Source organism: Mauremys reevesii, linkage group 6, assembly GCF_016161935.1.
Source record: "Mauremys reevesii isolate NIE-2019 linkage group 6, ASM1616193v1, whole genome shotgun sequence".
Taxonomy (NCBI): Eukaryota; Metazoa; Chordata; order Testudines; family Geoemydidae; genus Mauremys; species Mauremys reevesii.
This window is the reverse complement of record NC_052628.1, coordinates 93,312,304-93,332,948: the sequence shown is the minus strand read 5'-3', so window position 1 is coordinate 93,332,948 and position 20,645 is coordinate 93,312,304. Positions and strand designations below refer to the sequence as shown.

Here is a 20,645-nt window from a genome sequence, read left to right as displayed (position 1 = left end):
AGCACCCAGTCCTGCACCAAACCCGCTGCCAGTCACCTTGCCCCCAGCCCCCGCCGCTTCCACTCGCCCCTGGCAGGCTGCCCTTCCGAGCAGCAGCCCCCAGCTCGCTTTGTGGCAGCGCCGGGGGCGGGCAGCGGGACTCCCGGGATCACGGGGGCTGCAAGCACCGACCGCCACCCCCGCCGGGACAGCACAGAGCATCTTCTCCGGCCCAGCGAGCACGTGGGGCAGAGGCAGCCACAGCGCCTCCTATCGAGCACAGCAGGCTGGGATTTCAGGGCCACCCCCAGCCTGGCTGGGAGGCTCGGGGGACGCGGCTTCCTGCGCACCAGGGACGCCCCGTCTTCCCCCACCCCTGTAAATGGTCGGGTCCTCACTCCTCTCAGTAACCTGCGGGCTGGAGGATGCTGAGGAGGGCTTGAGGGGGTGTTTGGGTGGGGTAGGAGGAGTGTCATTACTACAGTCTCTGGCTGTTTGTGAAGGGCTGAGAGAGGGGAGGGAAGTGGGGGAATCTTTGCTGTGAGACAGGCCAAAGACTCCATTAAAATGCAAGGAGCTACTCTCCCCGGGAAGAATGAGTCAGCTGAAAGTCCAGGGGAAGGAGGGAGACACAGGAAAGGGGCTGCTTGGCTCCTAGCACTGGCGAGCTGAAACCAACGGAGAGAGCCCATCTCTGCAGCCAAGCAGGTGCTTCCAGCCAGCCCAGCCCCTCAACCACTCTCAGGGAGCCGGTGACCTGCACCCCCCTCCCCAGACCCTCTCTTAATCAGTCGACCCAAAGTGACGGCAGCTGACACCGAGCAGAGCTGGCGCGGGGGAGTGTAATAAAACAAAGCGAGCCTGGAAGTTCCCACCAGAAGTTTAGCAGCCACTACCCCCTTCCGCCCAGCCGGTGTCCTTTCCCCTTCGCGGCACATCAACATACCAGGGAAGAAAGCGTCCAAATGCTTTCCCCCCCTTCCCAAAATAAAAGCAAACCCAAACTCCAATCCCAAACGCAACCCACCTGCGCGCTCCCTGCGAGGGAACCTACACGATTGCCCAACGCACACCAAAATAAGACATCTCTAAACATTTCCGACCAGCTCTCAGGGGACTGTTTCCTCATCTCTTCCTATTAATGGAAGCTGGGACATGCTAAGGAGACTTAACTCTTCTGAGTCCTAACTCCCAGTTGAAACCTCCCGTATACTGAAGGGCTCTTGCATTCCCTCTTTTAATTACACCCCTGCTAATCATCAGATAGAAGTACTTGCAACAGATACCCGAGTGAACTGTACCAACATTTCGAAATTGTTTGTTTACTTTGGGCTTGTTTTAGTTCCCCCGTACAAACCTAAATAAATCGAGCCACCGCCATAATAAATAAATAAAGAAAAAATCAATAGCACAAACAATACATTAGACATCACCGAAAAAACTTTATGCAACGTAAGCAGCAAACTTCCCCACTCTCACAAAAAAGGAACATAAGAAAAACCTTGGCTCTGTGAAATCACCTCCCCCAATAATATACCCCCACGCACCTCCTTATTCCCCCTAATTCTTCCCTTACCTCGCATGGTGTTGGCGATTCCCTGCTCAGCGCAGTCATGAAGCTAACAGCTTGGACCTTGTATCACAAAAATCCCCTCTCAGCAAGAAGGAAGGCTGCAGCCGGAGTAGATTTGCTCTGCTGGGAAAATCATTCCTCCAAGGTTGTTATTCTTATTTTTTCAAAGTATAATGTGTATGTAGATGTAAAAGGAATGTCTGTCTGGCTTGTTTGAATTGTGCGTGTTTCTTTTTCCGCCTCCCCTCCCCGTATTTGCTCGGAAATACCACCAGCAGCTCCAAAAGATTTCTTTTGTGATTACTTGGACTGAGGAGGAGCAGGAGCGATGGTGGTTGTTGGTTTGTTAGTTACTGGGGGGAGGGGGGCGAAAGGAGTTTCTATTTTTTTTTAAAAAGGGAACAGGGGGAAAAAAGAAAGAAAGAAAGGAGGGCTGTGTGAATGGCAGAGCATGTGCGTTTTCACATGACATCTGTGCCTGTTAGCAGATCCCCAATGTGAATTTTCACTGCTCGGTTACAGGGACGCGCAGAGAGAGATTGAGAGAGAAAGCTGCAAAGAGGCTTATAGCAGAGAGCTGGCTGCACCGGCTACCCGAAGCTCCTCCTGCTGTCAGCGCCGCCGCCAATCAAAAGCCTCCCGAGTTGGGAGCCTGGCTGGGACCACTGAGGGGGAGACCCATCCGGAGAGAGACAGACAGAGGGGCGCACAGAGAGCGGGGCGGCGGGAAGAGGAAAACACATGCACCAAAAAAAAAAAAAAAAAGAGCACCAGGGCCAGTTTGCTGTTCCCTGGGTGGCTGTCACAGAAGCACAGCTCCTTTCTGCCCTGGGTTATTCACTCCCACGTTTACTAATGTATCAAATATAACTGTGTGTTGTTTTTAATCATCACCAGATAGTCTCCCTGTCCCTCCTCAATCCAGCAGTGCACCCTGGCCCAGAAGGAATGGGCTGTTCATGTTTGTAAATATCCCCCCAACTGCCAGATTGAAGAAGCAATGAAAATCACTCTGGAAATATTCTCTGTTAACAGTTTCCCCAACTTTTACTACTCGTGGGAGATTTTCTCTGTTTTGATGCCAGCTGCTTTTTTTATCATTCTGGTTTCAGTCTCACAAAAAAATGATGGCACAAAGTAAGCTGCCTGCAGTGCATTGGAGTTTGAGGAGAGGTAACAAGACAGGGAAATGTGAAGCCCAGCATGTGTTGTTTGTTTGTTTGTTTGTTTTTTTCTGAAGGGGTATGATGGTAAGGGAGGCAGGCAAAGGAACCCTCCTCAGATATGTATTTTATTTGGGAATGAGACTATAGTTCTTGATTTCTCTCTTCTGAAAACATTACAAAAGTTTTGGGGTCAGAGGTTCTCTCAGGTGAGGGAATGTGAGTGTCAAAAAAAGTTTGTTTTATCAGGATAGGAATAGTTGGCAGTTGTGCAGCAATAAGTGTATATATAATAAATATATTCTGATACAGCCAGATCCTGCATCCATTCTGACTTCAACTGAAGCGTTACCTGAGAAACAAATGACTGCAGGATTTTGGCCCATGTAACTTTTGTAACGTCCTTAGACAAACCGTGGCCTCTCTGATGTGAAGATCTGAGCCTCAATCACACTAATTTAAAGGGGAGTTCAGGGAGCTGGCCAGTTCACAGGAATAAGTCCCTCAATGTGGAAAGCCAGTATTTATACTGACAGGATGTTCACTCCCTAAGGGATGGCTGTATGCAAGTTTTGTATACAGCCCCCACAGGCAGTTGACAAATTCATTATCAGTTTTACTTTAAGTCAAGATTGGACATTTTCCTAAGAGTTATGCTCTAGTTTAAACTACACACTTGATTAGGCTTGATGCAGTCACTTACCTGTTAGGGAAGAATAAATTCTTCCTTTATGGCAGAAATTACCAGGTGAAATGCTATGCCCTGAATTATGCAAGAGGGCAGACTAGATGATCAGTGACCTCTGCTGGCCTTAAAGTCAATGTAGACCAAGTGGTAAGTGGCATTTCCACACTTGGTGAAAAGTGGTACAGTTTTCTGTCTGGAGGACAAGGTGACAGCTTTCTTTAAGGAATCACTTAAAATATGCACACATGAATTATGAACCTGTTGGTTTTGGGAATGTTGTCTCAGAAGGCTATGGTGAGGCTTCCTTACCACTATCTAAAGACCAGATTTCTTAGACCACATTGAGTCTTGTTTCAAGTCAGTGTATTATAAATAAGCCACACTTGTGTGTTAGCTGAAGATGGAGATCAACTGAAGAAAGAAGATCACCTGTCTATGCTAATTTCCTTAGGTTTATCAATGGCCTTTGGTACTATTCACCATCAGGGCTGCCGGGGGAGGGGGTGGCAAGTGGGGCAATTTGCCCCGGGCCCCGCAGGGGCCCCCATGAGAATATAGTATTCTATAGTATTGAAACTTTTTTTTATGGAAGGGGCCCCCGAAATTGCTTTGCCCCAGGCCCCCTGAATCCTCTGGGCGGCCCTGTTCACCATGAGCTTTCAGTGATGCATCTGCAATTCTCAGCAGGGATTTATGGTGATGTCTTGGGTCCCAATCCTATGAAATGCTTAACTTTCAGGGGTGGCTCCAGGCCCCAGCACACCAAGTGCGTGCTTGGGGCGGCATGCCATGGGAGGTGCTATGCCGGCCACAGGGAGGGCGGCAGTCGGCTCTGGTGTACCTCCCGCAGGCGTGCCTGCGGAAGGTCCACCAAAGCCGCGGGTCCAGCGGACCCTCCGCAGGCACGCCTGTGGGAGGTCCACCGGAGCTGCCTGCCGCCCTCCTGGCGGCCAGCATAGCGCCCCCCCATGGCATGCCGCCGTGCTTGGGGCGGCAAAATGTCTAGAGCCGCCCGTTAACTTTACTAGCACAGGTAATTCTGTTGATTTCAGTGGGACTACACATGTACGAATAGTTAACCATAAACTTGTTAGCAGGTTTGGGGAGTGTTGACTCCTATTTAGTGGAGATTTTAGAATGTATTGCTGGATCTGTGCCTACCCAAGGAGTCTCTTATGTGGAATTCCACCATGTTCTAGTTTCAACCCTTCTCTTAAACATGTATATGAGTCTATTAGGAGGGTTAGAGAGAAAGCATGAGTTATAGCACTTACAGTATGTGCTATATCTCCATCTTTCTAATACAGTTGAGTGATTTACCTGATATCTGAATGAGATTGAACTTGAATGAAGGCTCAACACAGAGGGCACCGGGGTAATGCTTGTAGGTTGAAGAAAGCAGTTGGAAGAGTGGGTAGAGATTATATGCAGCCCTTGCTTGAGGGAGCACACCCAACATATCCAACATGTGTTGTTCAATTTTATCACGCAGGAGGTAGAATTATTCTGACTGTCCAGGAAGCAGCAGTTACTGAGAATATGTTTTTTTAATACATTTGGCAAGAAGGTTGTGACTCTTGTTTTCAGGTTCTGAACCTTGCTATCGTCCATGCTTTTGTGACTGACATTAGATGATTATAAAGTGATGTAGTTAGACTACACTTTCCCTTCATTCAGGAACATAAATCAGTAAATATTGAAGCAGCCTATTTGCTAAGCATAGAAAAATGTATTAAACAACTGCTCTGGCTACTGGACTTTTTTATAGTTTGAATATAAGATATTTTTGGAAAACTGAAAAAAAAAGAAAAGCCTTCTTTCCTTTTTATCAAAATGACATTTTCCAATCAGCTCTTGTTTTTATCTACAAAGCCCTAAAGGGTTTGGGCACTGAGAACCAGGGGCACTATAGTGCTTGTGCAATTCCATGGCAATTATGATCATAGGAGGGATTCTATATTAGTCTCCTAATTTAAAAGTGAGCAGAGTTGATAGCAGGGCATTCTCTGGGAGGGAGTCTCCCATATGGAGCTTACTTCTTCAGCTTGATCTAATATAATTCACTTCTGTTACACTCCAGGAGATGGTGCAAAACTGATCTCTATCTCCCAGAGTTTGAGTTGAGGAACTTGAGGTGGTCGGTTTTACCATGTGCTCCAAACTTATGAGGAAGGTCTTAAATATTATTGGGCTACTTGTTGTGAAGCTGCTCCAGACAATCAGATATATTTGCATCTTACTATACATACATATGGACTTCAGTGAGCACCTCACAGACAAGAATTTCTCCTTACCACAACCTCTTAATGTAGGAAAGTATTATTCCCTTATTCTAAATGGGGAATAGAGGCACAAGAAAGAGGCATATGACTTGTCCGAGGTCACACATTAAGTTTGTAACAAAGCCAAGAATTGAACAGAGACTTGAGTCCCAATCCCATCATTTAACCACAAGACCATCTTTCAGCCTTTGTAAGAAGGGATTATTTCATAACCAAAGTGAATGGAATTCACTCAGTTTACAGATTTGAAATGTTTAAAAATTTAAAACAGATCAAAATTTGGCCATGAACACATGTGCATACATAATATAATATAGTAGCTTTACTTTACTCAAGAACTTTTAATGAGCATGTTTTAAAAATAAGTTAAGAAAAACAATACTACATTATTAATATATTTGGATTGCAGATTGAACAAAGAAAATGCCTTTTAGAACAGTCACTCACATAAGTGCCTTTCCCAAGGCTCTGTAGCTGACAAATCTTTTAAGACAATATTTAAGGCCACACAGTTTTATCATTTTTAATCATATAAAATATATTCATCATAACCACATTAAAGATGCACCAAGTTATGCCTAATTCAGTTACTTCATTAAGAATTATTGAATAGAAAATAGTCAAACAAATTGCACCTACAGGCCGAATACTGCTTCCATAGAAATGAATGGCAAGTTTCTGTTGGATTCACAGGGAGCAGGATTCATCCCCTAGCCCTACATTTGTTTCTTGCATCACTAGCAGCAAGATTGGGGAAATATAATTTCTGAGTCTCATCTGCCTCAAGCAGATATGACTTGAATGCAAGACATTCCATGCCCTTTATAAATCATGGGGTACTTGAGACTTTTTTTTCCTTCCAATTTTGCATCTTAAAGCTGTTTAAATGGGAATTGTCAAGAGGTTAAAGAACCTGAACTTCTCCCACAGATTCCTTAGTTGTAATTCACTCACTGAATTATACAATTCTTCCTCATTTCTTAATTATCTGCTGTCTTAAAAATGATAGCAAAGCATATACAGGGAACACATTATGTTTATTTGAACTTCAACATAGCCTGTGTAACATTTGTTACATGTCAGACTTTCAGTAATGTATTAGTTTATTTGGGAACTCTATCTTTAATATATTGAAACAATTTAAAAAGTATCAACAATTTGTTATTCAATTAGAAAAAAAATCCAGTAATTGAAAACTTTTAATTATATTACTTTAGTTTTTTGAAACTATGGATGTAATATATTATGCATGACAAGATAACCAGAGTTTTTCTTTAAAAGAGAGAGAGAGAAAGACCTGATTTCTTCAGTTTTTTGGGGTGGAATGAAAAGTGATCTCTAGCTACACTGCGTGGGTCTCAACTCTTTTCAACACTTCACTTCATTTAAGAACAGATGGTTGATTTAATCCTCCAATCCCACTGTCAAAATCTTTCATAATTAAGAAAGAAATAGGTTTAAAAATTGCATTTTTTTCTTCAAGCAAATAGTTTACAAAAAATGTGAAATGCTAGGCAGCTTTCAAGGCATTTTTCCCCTGAAAAGATTATATTATGATCTGTTTTATGCATTCATAAGGTGTCAGTCACTGCAGTATGTGGGCCTCTGTATAGCAGTGTCCGTTCAATATATCTTTGAACAAAAGCAGGTATCAAGTGGGAAAACACTTTAACATGGTGATTTTATTTTCTCCTTTCTTTGTTTACTTATGATGACTAGTAGCTGAAGAGGCTGGATTCAAGGTAATTATTGGTCAGACCAGCATTCACCATGGAAATAAAATACAATAGAGTATGGAGCAGAACTAGTAGTCTGGAAGGCATATAAAACCAATGCAAGTACCAGTGCCCAAGTCATCTGGTGCTCCTACTGAAGAAGCTAGAACATCTGAAGGCTTGGAAAATGAAGAGGAGTCCAGTAAAAGAATCCTTGCCTGAAGAAAGAAGTTGCTAAGTGGTTGACTGAAAGATGTACTCCTGGCATATTTACGGTCTACAGACTGGCATTACCTATTTTGGAGTCACTGATAACTCTGAAGAAAATAATCTCTAATGTTTATGGATCAGTGTCCTAATAGATCAAGCAGAAGATTGGGTATTAGTTGATGAGTGCTACAGACTACCAAATCACACGAGGGAACAGGATGACCGGCTTCTTATGCATCTATCTGTAATGTGTAGGGGGAAAAACTGCATGATCATGGAAGACTTCAATATGAAGGACATATGCTGGAGTCTCATACTGCCAGTGCTAAAAACATCCTTGGAAATTCTGAACTTTATAGATGATCATTTCCTAATTCACAATGTTGCAGCCAACATAGGATAATTCTTTTTTAGTCCTTGTCCTAAGAGATAAAGAGCAACTAAATTGCAGAACTAAAAATTAGTGATAGTTTAGGTACAAGGTATCATGACTTGATCACATTTACAATGTGCAAACAGAATAAAGTCTAGACCAGTAAAATATATATACTTGGTATTTTAATAGGGCAAGTTTCCCAAAGCTGACAACAGTGAAGACCCAAATCAAGTAGGAGGAAGAATTTAATTAGAAAAATATGAATGATAATTGGGAATCATTAAATAACACCTTACTACTGCCCCCAAAGCCATAATCCCACAATTTACAAAGAAGGCTGTGCTGGTTTAAAAAAAAATCTACCTGGATTAGAGGGAAAGTAAAGGCAGCTGTAAAAAAGTTAAAAGTTATGTAACAAATAGATGAAAGGGGAAATTGATAGTAAGGAATATAAATTAGGAATTGTAGGAAATTGTTTAGAAGCAGAGGGATACAAAAAGAAATCTAGGGCCAGCAGAGTTAGGGACAATAAGAAGTTTTTTGTTTTGTTTTGTTTATATATATAAAAAAGAATGTTGACAATGGCCTGGACCATTGGAAATGGTAGACATATCAGTGATAATGCAGAAAAGAGAGTATTCAATAAATATTTCTGTTCTGCATTTGAGAAAAAAATAGATGATATACTCTTTCCATTTCATTAGTATCTGGAGGATATTAAACAGAAACTACTGAAGTTTAGACATTTGCAACCTGTTAACTTTCAGCCAAGAGTTTTAGATGAGCTGGCTGAAGAGCTTGTTGGACAATTAATGTTGATTTTTCAATACACATTGGAGCACTGGAAGAAAGCTAATGTTATGCCCATTATTTAAAAGATAAACTGGATAACCCGGGTAATTATAGGCCTGTCAGCCTCACATTGATCTTGGGCAAGAAAATGATGGCTGATACAGGACTCAATTAATGAAGACTTAAAGGAGAGTAATGTAATTAATGCAAGTCTGCATGGGTTTATGGAAAATAGATCCTGTCAAACTAACTTAATATCTTTTTAGATAAGATTACAAGTTTTACTGATAAAGGTAATAACATTGATGCAATATACTTAGACTACTGTAAGGCATTTGACCTGGTACTGCATGATATTTTGATTAAATACACTAGAATGATGTAAAATTAACATGGCACACATTAAATGGATTAGAACCTAGCTAACTGATAGGTCTCAAATGTAATTTTAAACAGGGAATCATCATCAAATAGGTGTGTTTCCAGTAGGGTCCCGCAGGGACCAGTTCTTGGCTGTACATTGTTTAACATTTTTATCTGTGGGGGCGGGGGGGAAATCACTGATAAAGTTTGCAGATGACACAAAAAATGGGGGAGTGGTAAATAATGAAGATGACAGGTCATTTATTCAGAGTGATCTGGATTGCTTGGTAAAGTAGGTGCAAGCAAACAATATGCATTTTAATATGTCTAAATGTAGATATATACATCTAGGAACAAAGAATGTAGGCCACAACTTACATTATGGGGGACTCTATCCTGGGAAGCAGTGACTAAGAAAGATGTGAGAGTTGTGGTGGATAATCAGCTGAATATGAGCTCCCAATGTGACGCTGTGGCCAAAAGAGCTAATGCTAGGATGCATAAACAGGGGAATATTGAGTAGGAGTAGGAGAGGTTATTTTATCTCTGTATTTGGTACTGGTGCAACTGCTGTTGGAATACTATGTCCAGTTCAAGAAGATTATTGATAAACTGGAGAGCCACAGGAATGACTACATGATTAGAAAGCATGCCTTATAGTGACAACTTCAAGGAGGCCAATCTATGTAGCTTTACAGAGAGAAGGTTAAGGAGAGCCTTGGTTACGTATCTATATGGGGAGCAAATATTTAATAACGGGTTCTTCATTCTAGCAGAGAAGATCCAATTTCTGGAAGCAGAAGCTAGACAAATTCACACTGGAAACAGGCATACAGTTTTCACAATGAGGACAATTACCGAGGATTGTGGTGGATTCTCCATTACTGACAATTTTCAGATCAAGGAGGTCAGTTTATATCATCACAATGGTCCCTTCTGGCCTTGGAATCTATTAAGCTCCTTTCTTGGAAGAGCAGAGGATTCCTGTGCCTTTGTGAGGTAAAGAAAAAGTATGGGGTATAGTAAAGGAAACAGGAAGATGATAGTTGGAAGAAGCAGGTAGGATAAATAGAATACACCAGTTAGAAGTAGAAAATGGACAAAGAGCAATGTCCCTCTGCTTCAAACCAGCCTGTTCTGAATTTGCAGTCCAGGATGTCAGATACTGAGGGAGTCAGCATTGTACAGTGGGAACAACATGATTCTTTGGGGGTAAACCATGGGAGTAGCTGTTACACCTGGTCAAAAAATTTCATTTGTAGGGGTTGGGGGTGGATTGGGTTTTTAACTAATGATTTTTTATGGAAATATTTAATTTTCTTTGGAAAACAGAAAACCTAAAAACTTAATATTTTTCTGAAAACTGAATTTTCTGATTTTTTTTTTCAGTTTGAAAATTGTTGGGTTTTAATTTTTTTGACAAAAAGTCAAAACTTTATGGGGAAGGGGGAAGAATTCCAACCAGGTCAAGTAGCTAAACTACTTCTAACCTAATACATGTGTTTTCCCCAGTTTATCATTTTTAATTTAGTTTGATGCATTGGGTAGTTTTTCAGAAAACATGGTCCGTCATCAATCCTTTCCTGGATTAACTTCCAGGAGTAATTTTCTCTGGGATAGGACCCATAAACACTTATTTCTTAGAAACTACTATCCTGAAGAAGCAAGTTGGGGGTGGGGGGAGGGAAGGGAAAGAAATATTTTTATACATTTCAACATAAGTTACAATTTAAAAAAGAGGGTGTTAGAAGCAGAAGAGATGTGAACCAGCAGAATGTGGAAAAGACTGTTGTAGAGGATGACTGGAACTTCCAGAGTAAAGGATATGTCAAACTGACAGGTGTTCAGCTTTGTTTTAGATTGATAAATTGACATTTTATAGTAAGTAAGTAAATGCAAAATGCAAGAACGTGCAAAATGGAGATATGCTTGAGCTGCAAGCTTAGGATCAGATTTTGTACATTACAAAATGCCCCTGGAATTTGGACCTGGGGATTTAGTTGAAAAATGTATAGAAGCAGTTTTGCTGCAAAATTTGGATGTGGACTGTGTTCAAATTCTAATGTTTCCCCTCTCTAGTACCCTTTGAGATATTCAGATCTGGGTGTTTTGGACTCATCCCTAGTGTATACTGCATCTATTTCAACATATCATAATTATAGCTGTAGCTCATAGCAACAGCTATAGTTAAGGTTGCCCAAGGGTTTCTATTCTAAATGGGCTTTTTAGTTGTTCATAACTTTTTCTAACTTTTTCCTTCAGGCTTCAAGGTATTTATAGAACTCTGCCACAGCCATCTGATCCTAGAAGGTGCATTTGCCTTATTGAATGCACCTCTTATGCAGGATAGCATTCTACAGAATGTATTTTTTGTATCCTTCAGAAAGCAAAATGAAATAAAAAATAATGTTCAACCTGTGCACATTTAGTTAAGGACTGTATCATAATGCATATCCTCAGGGAGCTGGAGTTAAGGTTGAATATAGGCAATTTCAGCTTTGGCATTTCCTAACTTCTAAATACAGAACCTTGCAACCTAAACATTCTTTAGCATATTTTTAAAAATGTTATGTAATTTACCATAAAATGATATACAAGAGGGAAAAAAAGGTGCAACAATAGCATGCCCATATATCTGCAGACAGTGTGCTGCAAGCTGCCCAGATATTAAGGGTAAGATTTTTAAAGTGCTCAGTGTTGGCCTAATTGTTCCACTGATGTTAATGGGAGTAGAGTCAGAATCTGAATACCAGGGTTGTGGCTAAAAGTCAGCCTCAACTATGCCCCAATTCAGAAAACATCTTATTTCAGGGGTTCAAAGACTACCATGAATTAACACAGCTAGAGATAATGAAAAAAATATTCTTGTCAATTTCCATATAGCTAACCTCTAAATGTAAGGTGCAAACAATTTATAAATATTAACTTTTGCAAAAAGTAAATAGGCTAATAACTTTAATTTTAAATCTTAAATCATTTTAATAAAGTAAATAGGAATCTGAGCATGTCCATGAACCTTCTGCTTCTGTGCTTCAAGATGGAAGAATCGACAAACATCCTGAAAAAAATATTTGATGGATACCACAGGGGAAAGTTCTCATAAGATTTATTTTAAACTAATTAATGCTGATCTAAATCAAAAATTTGGGGCTGTATTTTTGCCCCTGCTAAAGTGGCTTTGTGCTACTCCAGCAGCATCTTCAGGCCTTTTTAGCCAGCTTTTGGGGGATCATTCCTATGGTGATTACCTTTGGATGGTGTAAGGGCAGTCTGGTTTAGGGGACATATCAGTAATCTGGCCAGGGAGCTGTGACCTCCTCCAGGGTCTCAGAATGGCAAGTGGGAGCTGAGTGGAAGACAGAGCAACCATAAGGCGTTTCTAGCTTGTCCTAGGGATTGGTCTGGCACCAGGTGACCCTGAGATCTGGATAATACAGAAGTGTCTTACAGTCCCCTGACACCATTCTCCCCCTCACACACCCCACCTCTGAGCTTCCCTGGCTACAGCATGGCCAGTCCCAGGCTCTGGCCACTTTTCTATAATATATACTCCAACATTTAGATGCTGTTGAGAAATGAGGCATTCCCAGAGAAGGTGCCTTGACTGTTTACAATGGAAAAGAACTGCGCATGGAAGGCCAATCTCTGTATCATCAAAAACATTATGGGCCTCTTTTGTGTGAAAGAACCAGAGGAGGCTGCCGGTGATAGAAGGTAACTCATCCGAAGATGTGAGTGTCTGCTCCTCCGATTTTGTTGTCATTGTAAGGGGCCTGATCCCACTGGAGTTAAGGTGGTGTTACCATTATATCAATGGGAGAAAGATTAGGTCCAAACTTCGTTAACTTTGTGTGCACCAGAGGTTACCAACCTGTAGAGAAATGAAACCCATAAGGTCCAGGGGAGTTATATGAGAAGATGGAAGTAATTTACGTCAGTACACAAAATAGAAGAATAGCATAAAACAATTGGAAAACAAAGGTGAAATAACAGGGATGCAGACCAGGAAAGCCTTCATTTTCTGCTGCACAGCGTTTTTTTTATTTTATTTTTTTAAAAAGAGACCTCTCCCTATCACCAAACAACCCCCACATCCTCTGAAATCAGTGATAACAGCCCAGATTTAAAGAGGCCAGGAGAAACAGAAGGAATATATACAGAGCTGATTGTAACATAGTAAAATAAACTGAATATGAACTTCATATAGCTATTATCTTTTCCAAAATTTACCAACTTAAACATTGCCAACTCAATCATATTTTCAAAATTGAACAGTGAATTGTTTAAAAACGATAGTTTTGTGGCACTTTAATTATGTAAGTAATTCATATGCTTTTAAGTTAAAGAAGCAATTTAGGAAGGAGTAAATAGCAACATGGAGAAGTAGGAAGGTGGACAAATACAAAAACACTGGGATTGAAACAGACTGGTATCCAGTGAGAAATGTAATTTTCACCAAGGAGCTAGAAACATTGCTACACAACCTGTGTATATCTCCAGGACCACTATTCTTAAGTTATCCTATACAGTGTAATGGGACACAACATTATTTTTTATAGATTCAGACACTGGATCATTTTAGGGAGTGGCAGGGATAATCATGCATTATTCAGTTGACAACTGTATCAAGTTGTTCCTCACAGTCTCTAGAAGACATGACACTATGTGTACACTCTCTTTTCCCTTGTCCTATAATTGAAAATGAACAAGCAATTCTATGCTGTGGTAGGATTCTCTTTTGCCATTGCAGAGAGGTTGTTGATTGGACCAGCAGCTAGGAGATACAGCACCTGGGAGGAAGGAGGTGAGATCACATGTTGGTGAATCAGGACCCAGACCCCTCCTCCACCTCTCATTGGTGGGCTTTAGGGAGCAAGCAGGGTGATTGGCTTTCATTTCCCCACCCACATCCCTATTTACATTTCTCCTGGGGTTTTCAGAGGTCTCTTGCCTTTTTTGCTGTTGCACTCTCCTTCCCCTTCATTGTAGTGTAGAAGTGGTGTTCTTGAGTAAGCTGGGGGTCTGATCAATTTGGGATCAGGAAGGAATTTTTTCCCATTGGGCCAAACTGGGGAAGATCTGGTGGCTTTGCCTTGGGGACACAGGTGGGTTGAAAGGAATATAACTTGAAAGTTTAATATTAGGAAAGATAATACTGTTTAGCTTGTTGCAACATTTAGTAACTGCCCAGTGCTGATAAAGGCTAAAAGGGCCAGCTCCCAGAGGTAAATGAGACCTGTTATTTCATTGGTGGATCTTGTGCCTATAGGGGAAGTCTTCACTGGCCAAGATCCCCTTTTGGTGCTATCTATCTTGCTAGAGATGGAAGGATTTTGAGGTGGATCAAATCCTAGAGATAGGCAGAGGCTGTTTGCCAGAAGCTGGGAATGGGCGACAGGGGGGATAGATCACTTGATGATTACCTGTTCTGTTTATTCCCTCTGGGGCAGCTAGCATTGGCCACTGTCAGAAGACAGGGTACTGGGTGAGATGGACCTTTGGTCTGACCCAGTGTGGCCATTTTTATGTTCTTACCCAATATTATCGGTTATACTGTGGAAGTCCTGTAACCCTGCTGGATCCAGTTAAATGCTTGGTAAGGGAGAGTGGGAAGTGGGCATATAGCAACCCCCATCCCTGCCATGTGTCAGTCACCGGTGTGTCCCGATCAAGGTATTAACTGCACATGGGATCCTCATTGTGGACCAGTCACACAGTAAAGAAGTTTGGTAAAACATGAATATTATCACAAAGATTATGCAGGTCTAGAGTATCAAAAACATAACCACAAGTGTTGTGACCAGAAATCCAAGATCCTACCAGTGAATGTCATTTCTAACAGAAGTCTCTCACTCACCTGTGCATAGACTTTGTTTCCAGTATATGCCCTGTTTTAAGATCAATAGCTATTTAATACGTTTTATTTTAAATCTCTACACAATATGTAGTTTTATAAATACATGTTGTGACAATGTAACTTGTGTTTTAGTGTGCATGGTTTCCAAGATCATCCCTCCCTTGGAAATACCAAAGGGTTATGTGGAGAGGACACTCTGTAGACTTTCCCCCAAATTGTTCTTTAAAAGGGAGAAAAGAGGGTTGATAGGTGACCCACCGCACGCTGATCATGGGTTACGATCAAGCCCAAAATAATCAACCTCTTTGGTGCTAACTGTAAAGAAAATACACCTGGTACATGATACATAAAAGGTGCAGTAGTACACAGGCAGAGATATACATCTTATGATTCCTAAAAGCACATAAACTTTGACTAAGGGGGCTGGGCCAAGCCCTACTCTCAGTTACACAGAGGTAATTCTGCAATAGTTTCATCAAATTAAAATGGATATTAGAATCTGGCATACGATCCTCAGTCCATATCTAAATATATAATACTAGTATAGAGCTATGATAAAGCATATTAGGGCAAACCTGTGTCAAGAATCAGCATATGCGCCGTCAGAGCAGGAGTCAGGCACGAGGAAAGGAAAGGAAAGGTAGGGTCAGAACCAGAGTCACAAGCCAGATGCCAGAGCCAAGGGTCAGAACTGAATTACCTGGAACAAGGCTTGGTGCAGGGCAGGACCAAGGCAAGAAAACAGAAACTAGGCAAGGTCTGGCTTTGCAACACATCAGGGATCTACCTTAGTATACAGATAGGCAGCAGGTGTTTTCCCTAGACCCTTAATAGCATGCCTGGGCCAATCAGGGAACAGGTATGCTCCACTAGTCAGGGCCTCTGTGAGAGGGCAGTCATTGGTGCTACAAGGCTCACAGACCATTGGTGAGTGCTCTGCCAGAGCTATTGGGCGACAGCACCAATGCTGCAGTGATCATACCCACAACATAATCATCTCATCACATGTGTAGGCCTTGCTCCTGCTCCCAGTGAAGTCACTAAAAGATCTGAGTGACTTCTGTAGGCTTTTGCACATAATACATATTCAGGTAATGTATTATTCAGGGCCAAATTCAGACCTGTTTGTCACTCTTTTGACAACTCCACCAAATTTAAGGGAATTACACCTGGTTTCCAAATGTCTAATTTTGGTCCTCTGTGTTAAATTATCTCTTTTTTTCCATTCAATTCAGTGAACTTTGGGAATCTTACAGGATAATTTGGATGCAGTGCTGTTGTAGCCATGGTTGTCCCAGAATACTAAAGAGACAAGATGGGTGAGGTAATATCTTTTATTGGACCAATTTCTGTAGGTGAGAGAGTCAAGCTTTTGAGCTTACATCGAGCCCTTCTTCATGATAATTTGGAGTGAGAAGAATATTTGATCTATAATGAATAAAAGACACTAGTTTGATTTGTCTCTCATGCCAGTGTAAATTGGGACTAGCTTTGCTTCTCTATGAGATTGCATTTATGTAGAACTGAGGTGAGAGGAGAATCAGACCCACTGTTATATTCTGCTTATACTTTTCATGACTGATAAAAAGTTCTAAAGAGTGTTAATGTTATTTGCTGACAAAAACAAAAAAAACCCTTAAATGTGTTCTTAAGTTTATCTAAATGCTTATCAACCCCAGTTCACTATTTAAGCAGTACTTTTTAAAAAAAAAAATCAGTCATTATTAACAAGTGATGGTTTTTGACTTAATGGCCTGGGGTGAAGCCAAGGGCAGATAACACTCTAACAAACCAGTTGTTAACTTCATTAATGACCAATTTCCTCAGGATTATTTCTATTATAAACTAAATTCAATGGTTTAGAATAGAAATTATACATTTTTTCTTTAAATTAGCTGTGACATGGTTAGAGGAATATTTAGGCGAACACATTTTTTTTCTTTAGCTATTAATGACTATCATTACCCTGGACAGAGAGAGAGAGAGAGAGAGAGAGATCCAGACCTAGTAAATTTGCATTGGATAATTCCGCTAAAAAACTATGCACTTAATTTGGGCAAAGGGGGCACGAAGAAACAAAGATGAATATACTTCAGCTTCATGTCTGCATAAAACCAATGCCAATCAATATTAATCTCAAAACTACTCCAGCGGGTGCCGCTTATGTCTGTTAGGAACTTTCCTTTCTGTGCATTTCTTTCACCATTGTTACAGACGGGAATGCAATCACATGGAAACTAGTGTAAATCCCATGCAAATGATTCATACTGCTTATGTGCTATGCAAATTGAATGGTCTACATTCTACCTAAATAATGCAAAAGAATGTGATGCTAGCCAAATAGTGCACAAAGCTGAAAACCCATTTGATTTTCTGGCTTTGAATAAAGAGCTCTGCATTCTTCTGGCAGCTGATGAGTTCAAATAGAAAACATGCCAGCAGTGTAGACCAATGCATTATCACCCCAACCCCCTTGCTGCATAACTGTGCTTCATAATATGCCATAATATTGGCAAGCACAGCTCAGAGCTCTTTAAGAACAAGAAGCAGCTCATGAATAATGGTTGGATCAGGAAAGTGATAATTAAATGAGACAACTGAATGCCAGTGGAGTCCCCAGTGGAAAATATTCTTCAGTGAAGATCATTTCCACCTTTCATTTTCCCTCCAGTTTCAGAACAGGCAAGCAGTTCATTACTGTAGATACTTTTCAAGCTCCCCCAAAACCTTTTATGGTATTTTCATATTTTAAGATGTGTACAGGTGTTCTTTATGTTTAAAGAAAAACAGGCTTTAGTTTTGTGAGCTTAATGACATAATACATCATGTTGTTTTCACAGAACTGGTAGCCTAACAAACCACTGTAAAAGTAGTGAGAGGGCTAGATCCTGCACTCTGCTAATGTTTCCTTGTGCTACTCTGGCTACATAAGTTGGCCTAAAACCTGGCTTAAATAGCAGTTAGAGAGTTTCCCCCGTGTGGGAGAATTCTGAGGCAGTGTATCCCAAGCTGCCATACACAGTGGCTCCTGCACTACCTCACTTCTTGTTCCCATAGCACAGACTGTAGCTAGGATGTTTCTATGCCCTGGCAATGTACAGCTACTGGAACAGCACATTGGAGGATATTAGCAGCCACGGTGAACTAAAGTAGCCTTAAGGTGTCAGAGTCTGGCCTAGTGACTTTTGTCTTCGGATGGCCCCTCCAGCTTCCCCCTGAATTGTGCTGACTGTAGTCTAGGATCTGAGCCAAAGGCCAAGAGCTCTGGGCCTAACTGTCCACTGCCTTTCTACTTTGTGTAGTCCTTTACACTTGTGAAAGTGAGTTCAGAATGGATGTAAAAAGCTTCACCCAGTATAGACAGGTGTAAATGCCCACACAAAGTCAATGGAGGATCAGGCCCATTATGGACCAAATACTGCTTTCACTTAGAGCAGTGGAAAGTTGGAGGGACTCCACTGACTTTAATGGAGTTACTTCAAATTTATGCTGGTGTAACTGATGGCAGAATTTATCCAGACGTGCATAATACAACGCAGTTTTGGATCCCATGATGCATGATACATTCATTCATGCTTTTCTCTGAAATAACTACAAACCAACTTTTTTAGCCCTCTCCTTATGCTTAAAAAGTTTCACAATGAATGTCACTGTTCCATTTCAAATCAACTCAGAATTTTTATCAGTTATTTTTGAAGTATTTGGCAGGATAGCTTTGCATTCAAGATTAACAGGATATTTTTAGCATCTAAAGTAATGGGGAAATGATTTTGATTTGCTTGTTTATCAAATACATTGAGCAGATGATTACTATTTGACAGACGCTTAAAGATTTTCAGAAAAATGTCTTCAGTGTTCTAGAAAAAAGTGTTTCCTCAGAGTGGAAGAGTCCAAAAAGTTGAAATGCTTAGTGATCACTTAGAACTGCATATTGCTGTAGTTTTTAAAAGGCAGAGTGACTTTCAATTCACTCACACAAAGCTATAGTAGTAACCAGACTACCCAGGTGAGTGGGCAAGGAGGCAAAATCCATTTCTCAACCTGGGACAAGAGTGCAGAAGCAAATTAAATTAAAAAAAATGGGGGAAATTTTCAAAAAAAATTGTACAAGCTCCATTCCCTTCCACCACCCAGTCAGCTCTAAGCACAATGTCCAACTCTTAATAATTTAGAAGTAGTTCTAATTCAGTATCCACACATTCAGAAAAACCAGATGATCTATAGTCCACACACACAGAGCCCTGTCATGTAGTCCCATTGAAGTCAACAGTATTCCTTTATGTGGAGTAGCTGCAGGACCAGGACCCTATATAAGGAGTCATAATTAAAGAATAATTTAGTAGCATACCTATAAGATTGTGTATGGTCCCTATGGCTTTAACATTATAGAGTTTTGAAAAATGTTGATAAAATATCATTTGCCACTAGCTGGAACAGAAAGCCATAGTGTACAATCGAAAGACAAGCAGAAAAGGACAGAAAGAGGTAAGATTGCATGCAATACATTTGCCAGTTTCACATTACAGGTGATTCACATTGCTTACAACAATCTGCAGAAAATGAATAAATTAGCATTTGTCAGAAGAAAGTTTCTCATAACTCTGCATGCTAATTTGCATATGGGGGGGCTAAAAGGAACGGATGCCTTTAAATAAGTACACATTGTTGTATAAGAGAGAACTCTAAAAGCTAGAGTGTAGTGCTTGTTAATAAAGGTATAGATTTCAAGAGTCCAACACAGCCTCTGCCTTTTAGCAAAAACAAGGTACCATCTCCATACATGCTGCTAAGATTGATTTCAGCTCTAATGTTTCTCTTTGTAATCTTTAGGGAGAATTTGTTTAGAGAGTGAGACTATCATTATCCTCTTGAAAAGGGTGCAGTGCTTCCCAGAGTTGTGTATTATAAGTGCACAGATTTAGTTTAAAGAATGTTCTGTTCAGTTTGGAATGTAAATGTGGAGGGAAAAGAAAACCCACCACCAAAACACTCACAGTAAGACTCATTGACAACACATCAAGCTGAGACATGATGTTTCATCTTAATTAGCATTATTATGCATTTTGTTTTACACTGTTTTAGAAGCAAAAAAGGGGGTGAGGTGGAGCTTGGCTCTGAGATGTGCCTACCCTGTTCTGATTGTTCAATACATTTTACATGCCTATAATAAAAGTTAATACTGAATAAAGTTTGCACTTTTCTTGGAAAGAAATCTGCTTAATCATTTTATAGATATGATTTTTGTGAAAAAAGATTACCTTTAATAGTCTTAAAAGTATCAGAGGGGTAGCCGTGTTAGTCTGGTTCTGTAGAAGCAGCAAAGAATCCTGTGGCACCTTATAGACTAACAGACGTTTTGCAGCATGAGCTTTCGTGGGTGAATACCCACTTCTTCGGATGCAAGCAGTCTTAAAAGGTTCATCATGCTTTGGGAAGTGTATAATGAAAATAGTATTGTTGCAGCATCTGGTTTATTTTTCATATGTTTAAATTGCAAACTTCGAAATGTGCAGTATCATAGAGATGATGTAAAGGAGGAATGAAGAGATATAAAAAGCAGCATAGTCCAATGAGTGGAGACAGGACTAAGAACCAGGAACTACTGAAGTCTAATCCCAGTTCGCCACTAATGTGGCGGGCAAATCAT

General features: G+C 40.7%; 1 protein-coding gene across 3 annotated transcripts in view; it reads right to left on the bottom strand.

The window, feature by feature from the left end:
• RORB (RAR related orphan receptor B) overlaps positions 1-15,780 on the bottom strand; it is a 198,536-nt gene extending 182,756 nt beyond the window's left edge. Inside the window, exons 1-3 of one of the 3 annotated variants that reach the window (XM_039545776.1) lie at positions 15,574-15,780; positions 14,999-15,029; positions 1,556-1,675 (exon numbers count right to left, since the gene is read on the bottom strand). In XM_039545776.1, the coding sequence (XP_039401710.1) occupies positions 1,556-1,562 (7 nt within the window). In that variant the 5' untranslated portion in view covers positions 1,563-1,675; positions 14,999-15,029; positions 15,574-15,780. The remainder of the gene's footprint in view (positions 1-1,555; positions 1,676-14,998; positions 15,030-15,573) is intronic. The other 2 variants (XM_039545778.1, XM_039545777.1) reach the window with 2 other exon arrangements.
• Between the last annotated feature and the right edge of the window lie 4,865 nt (positions 15,781-20,645).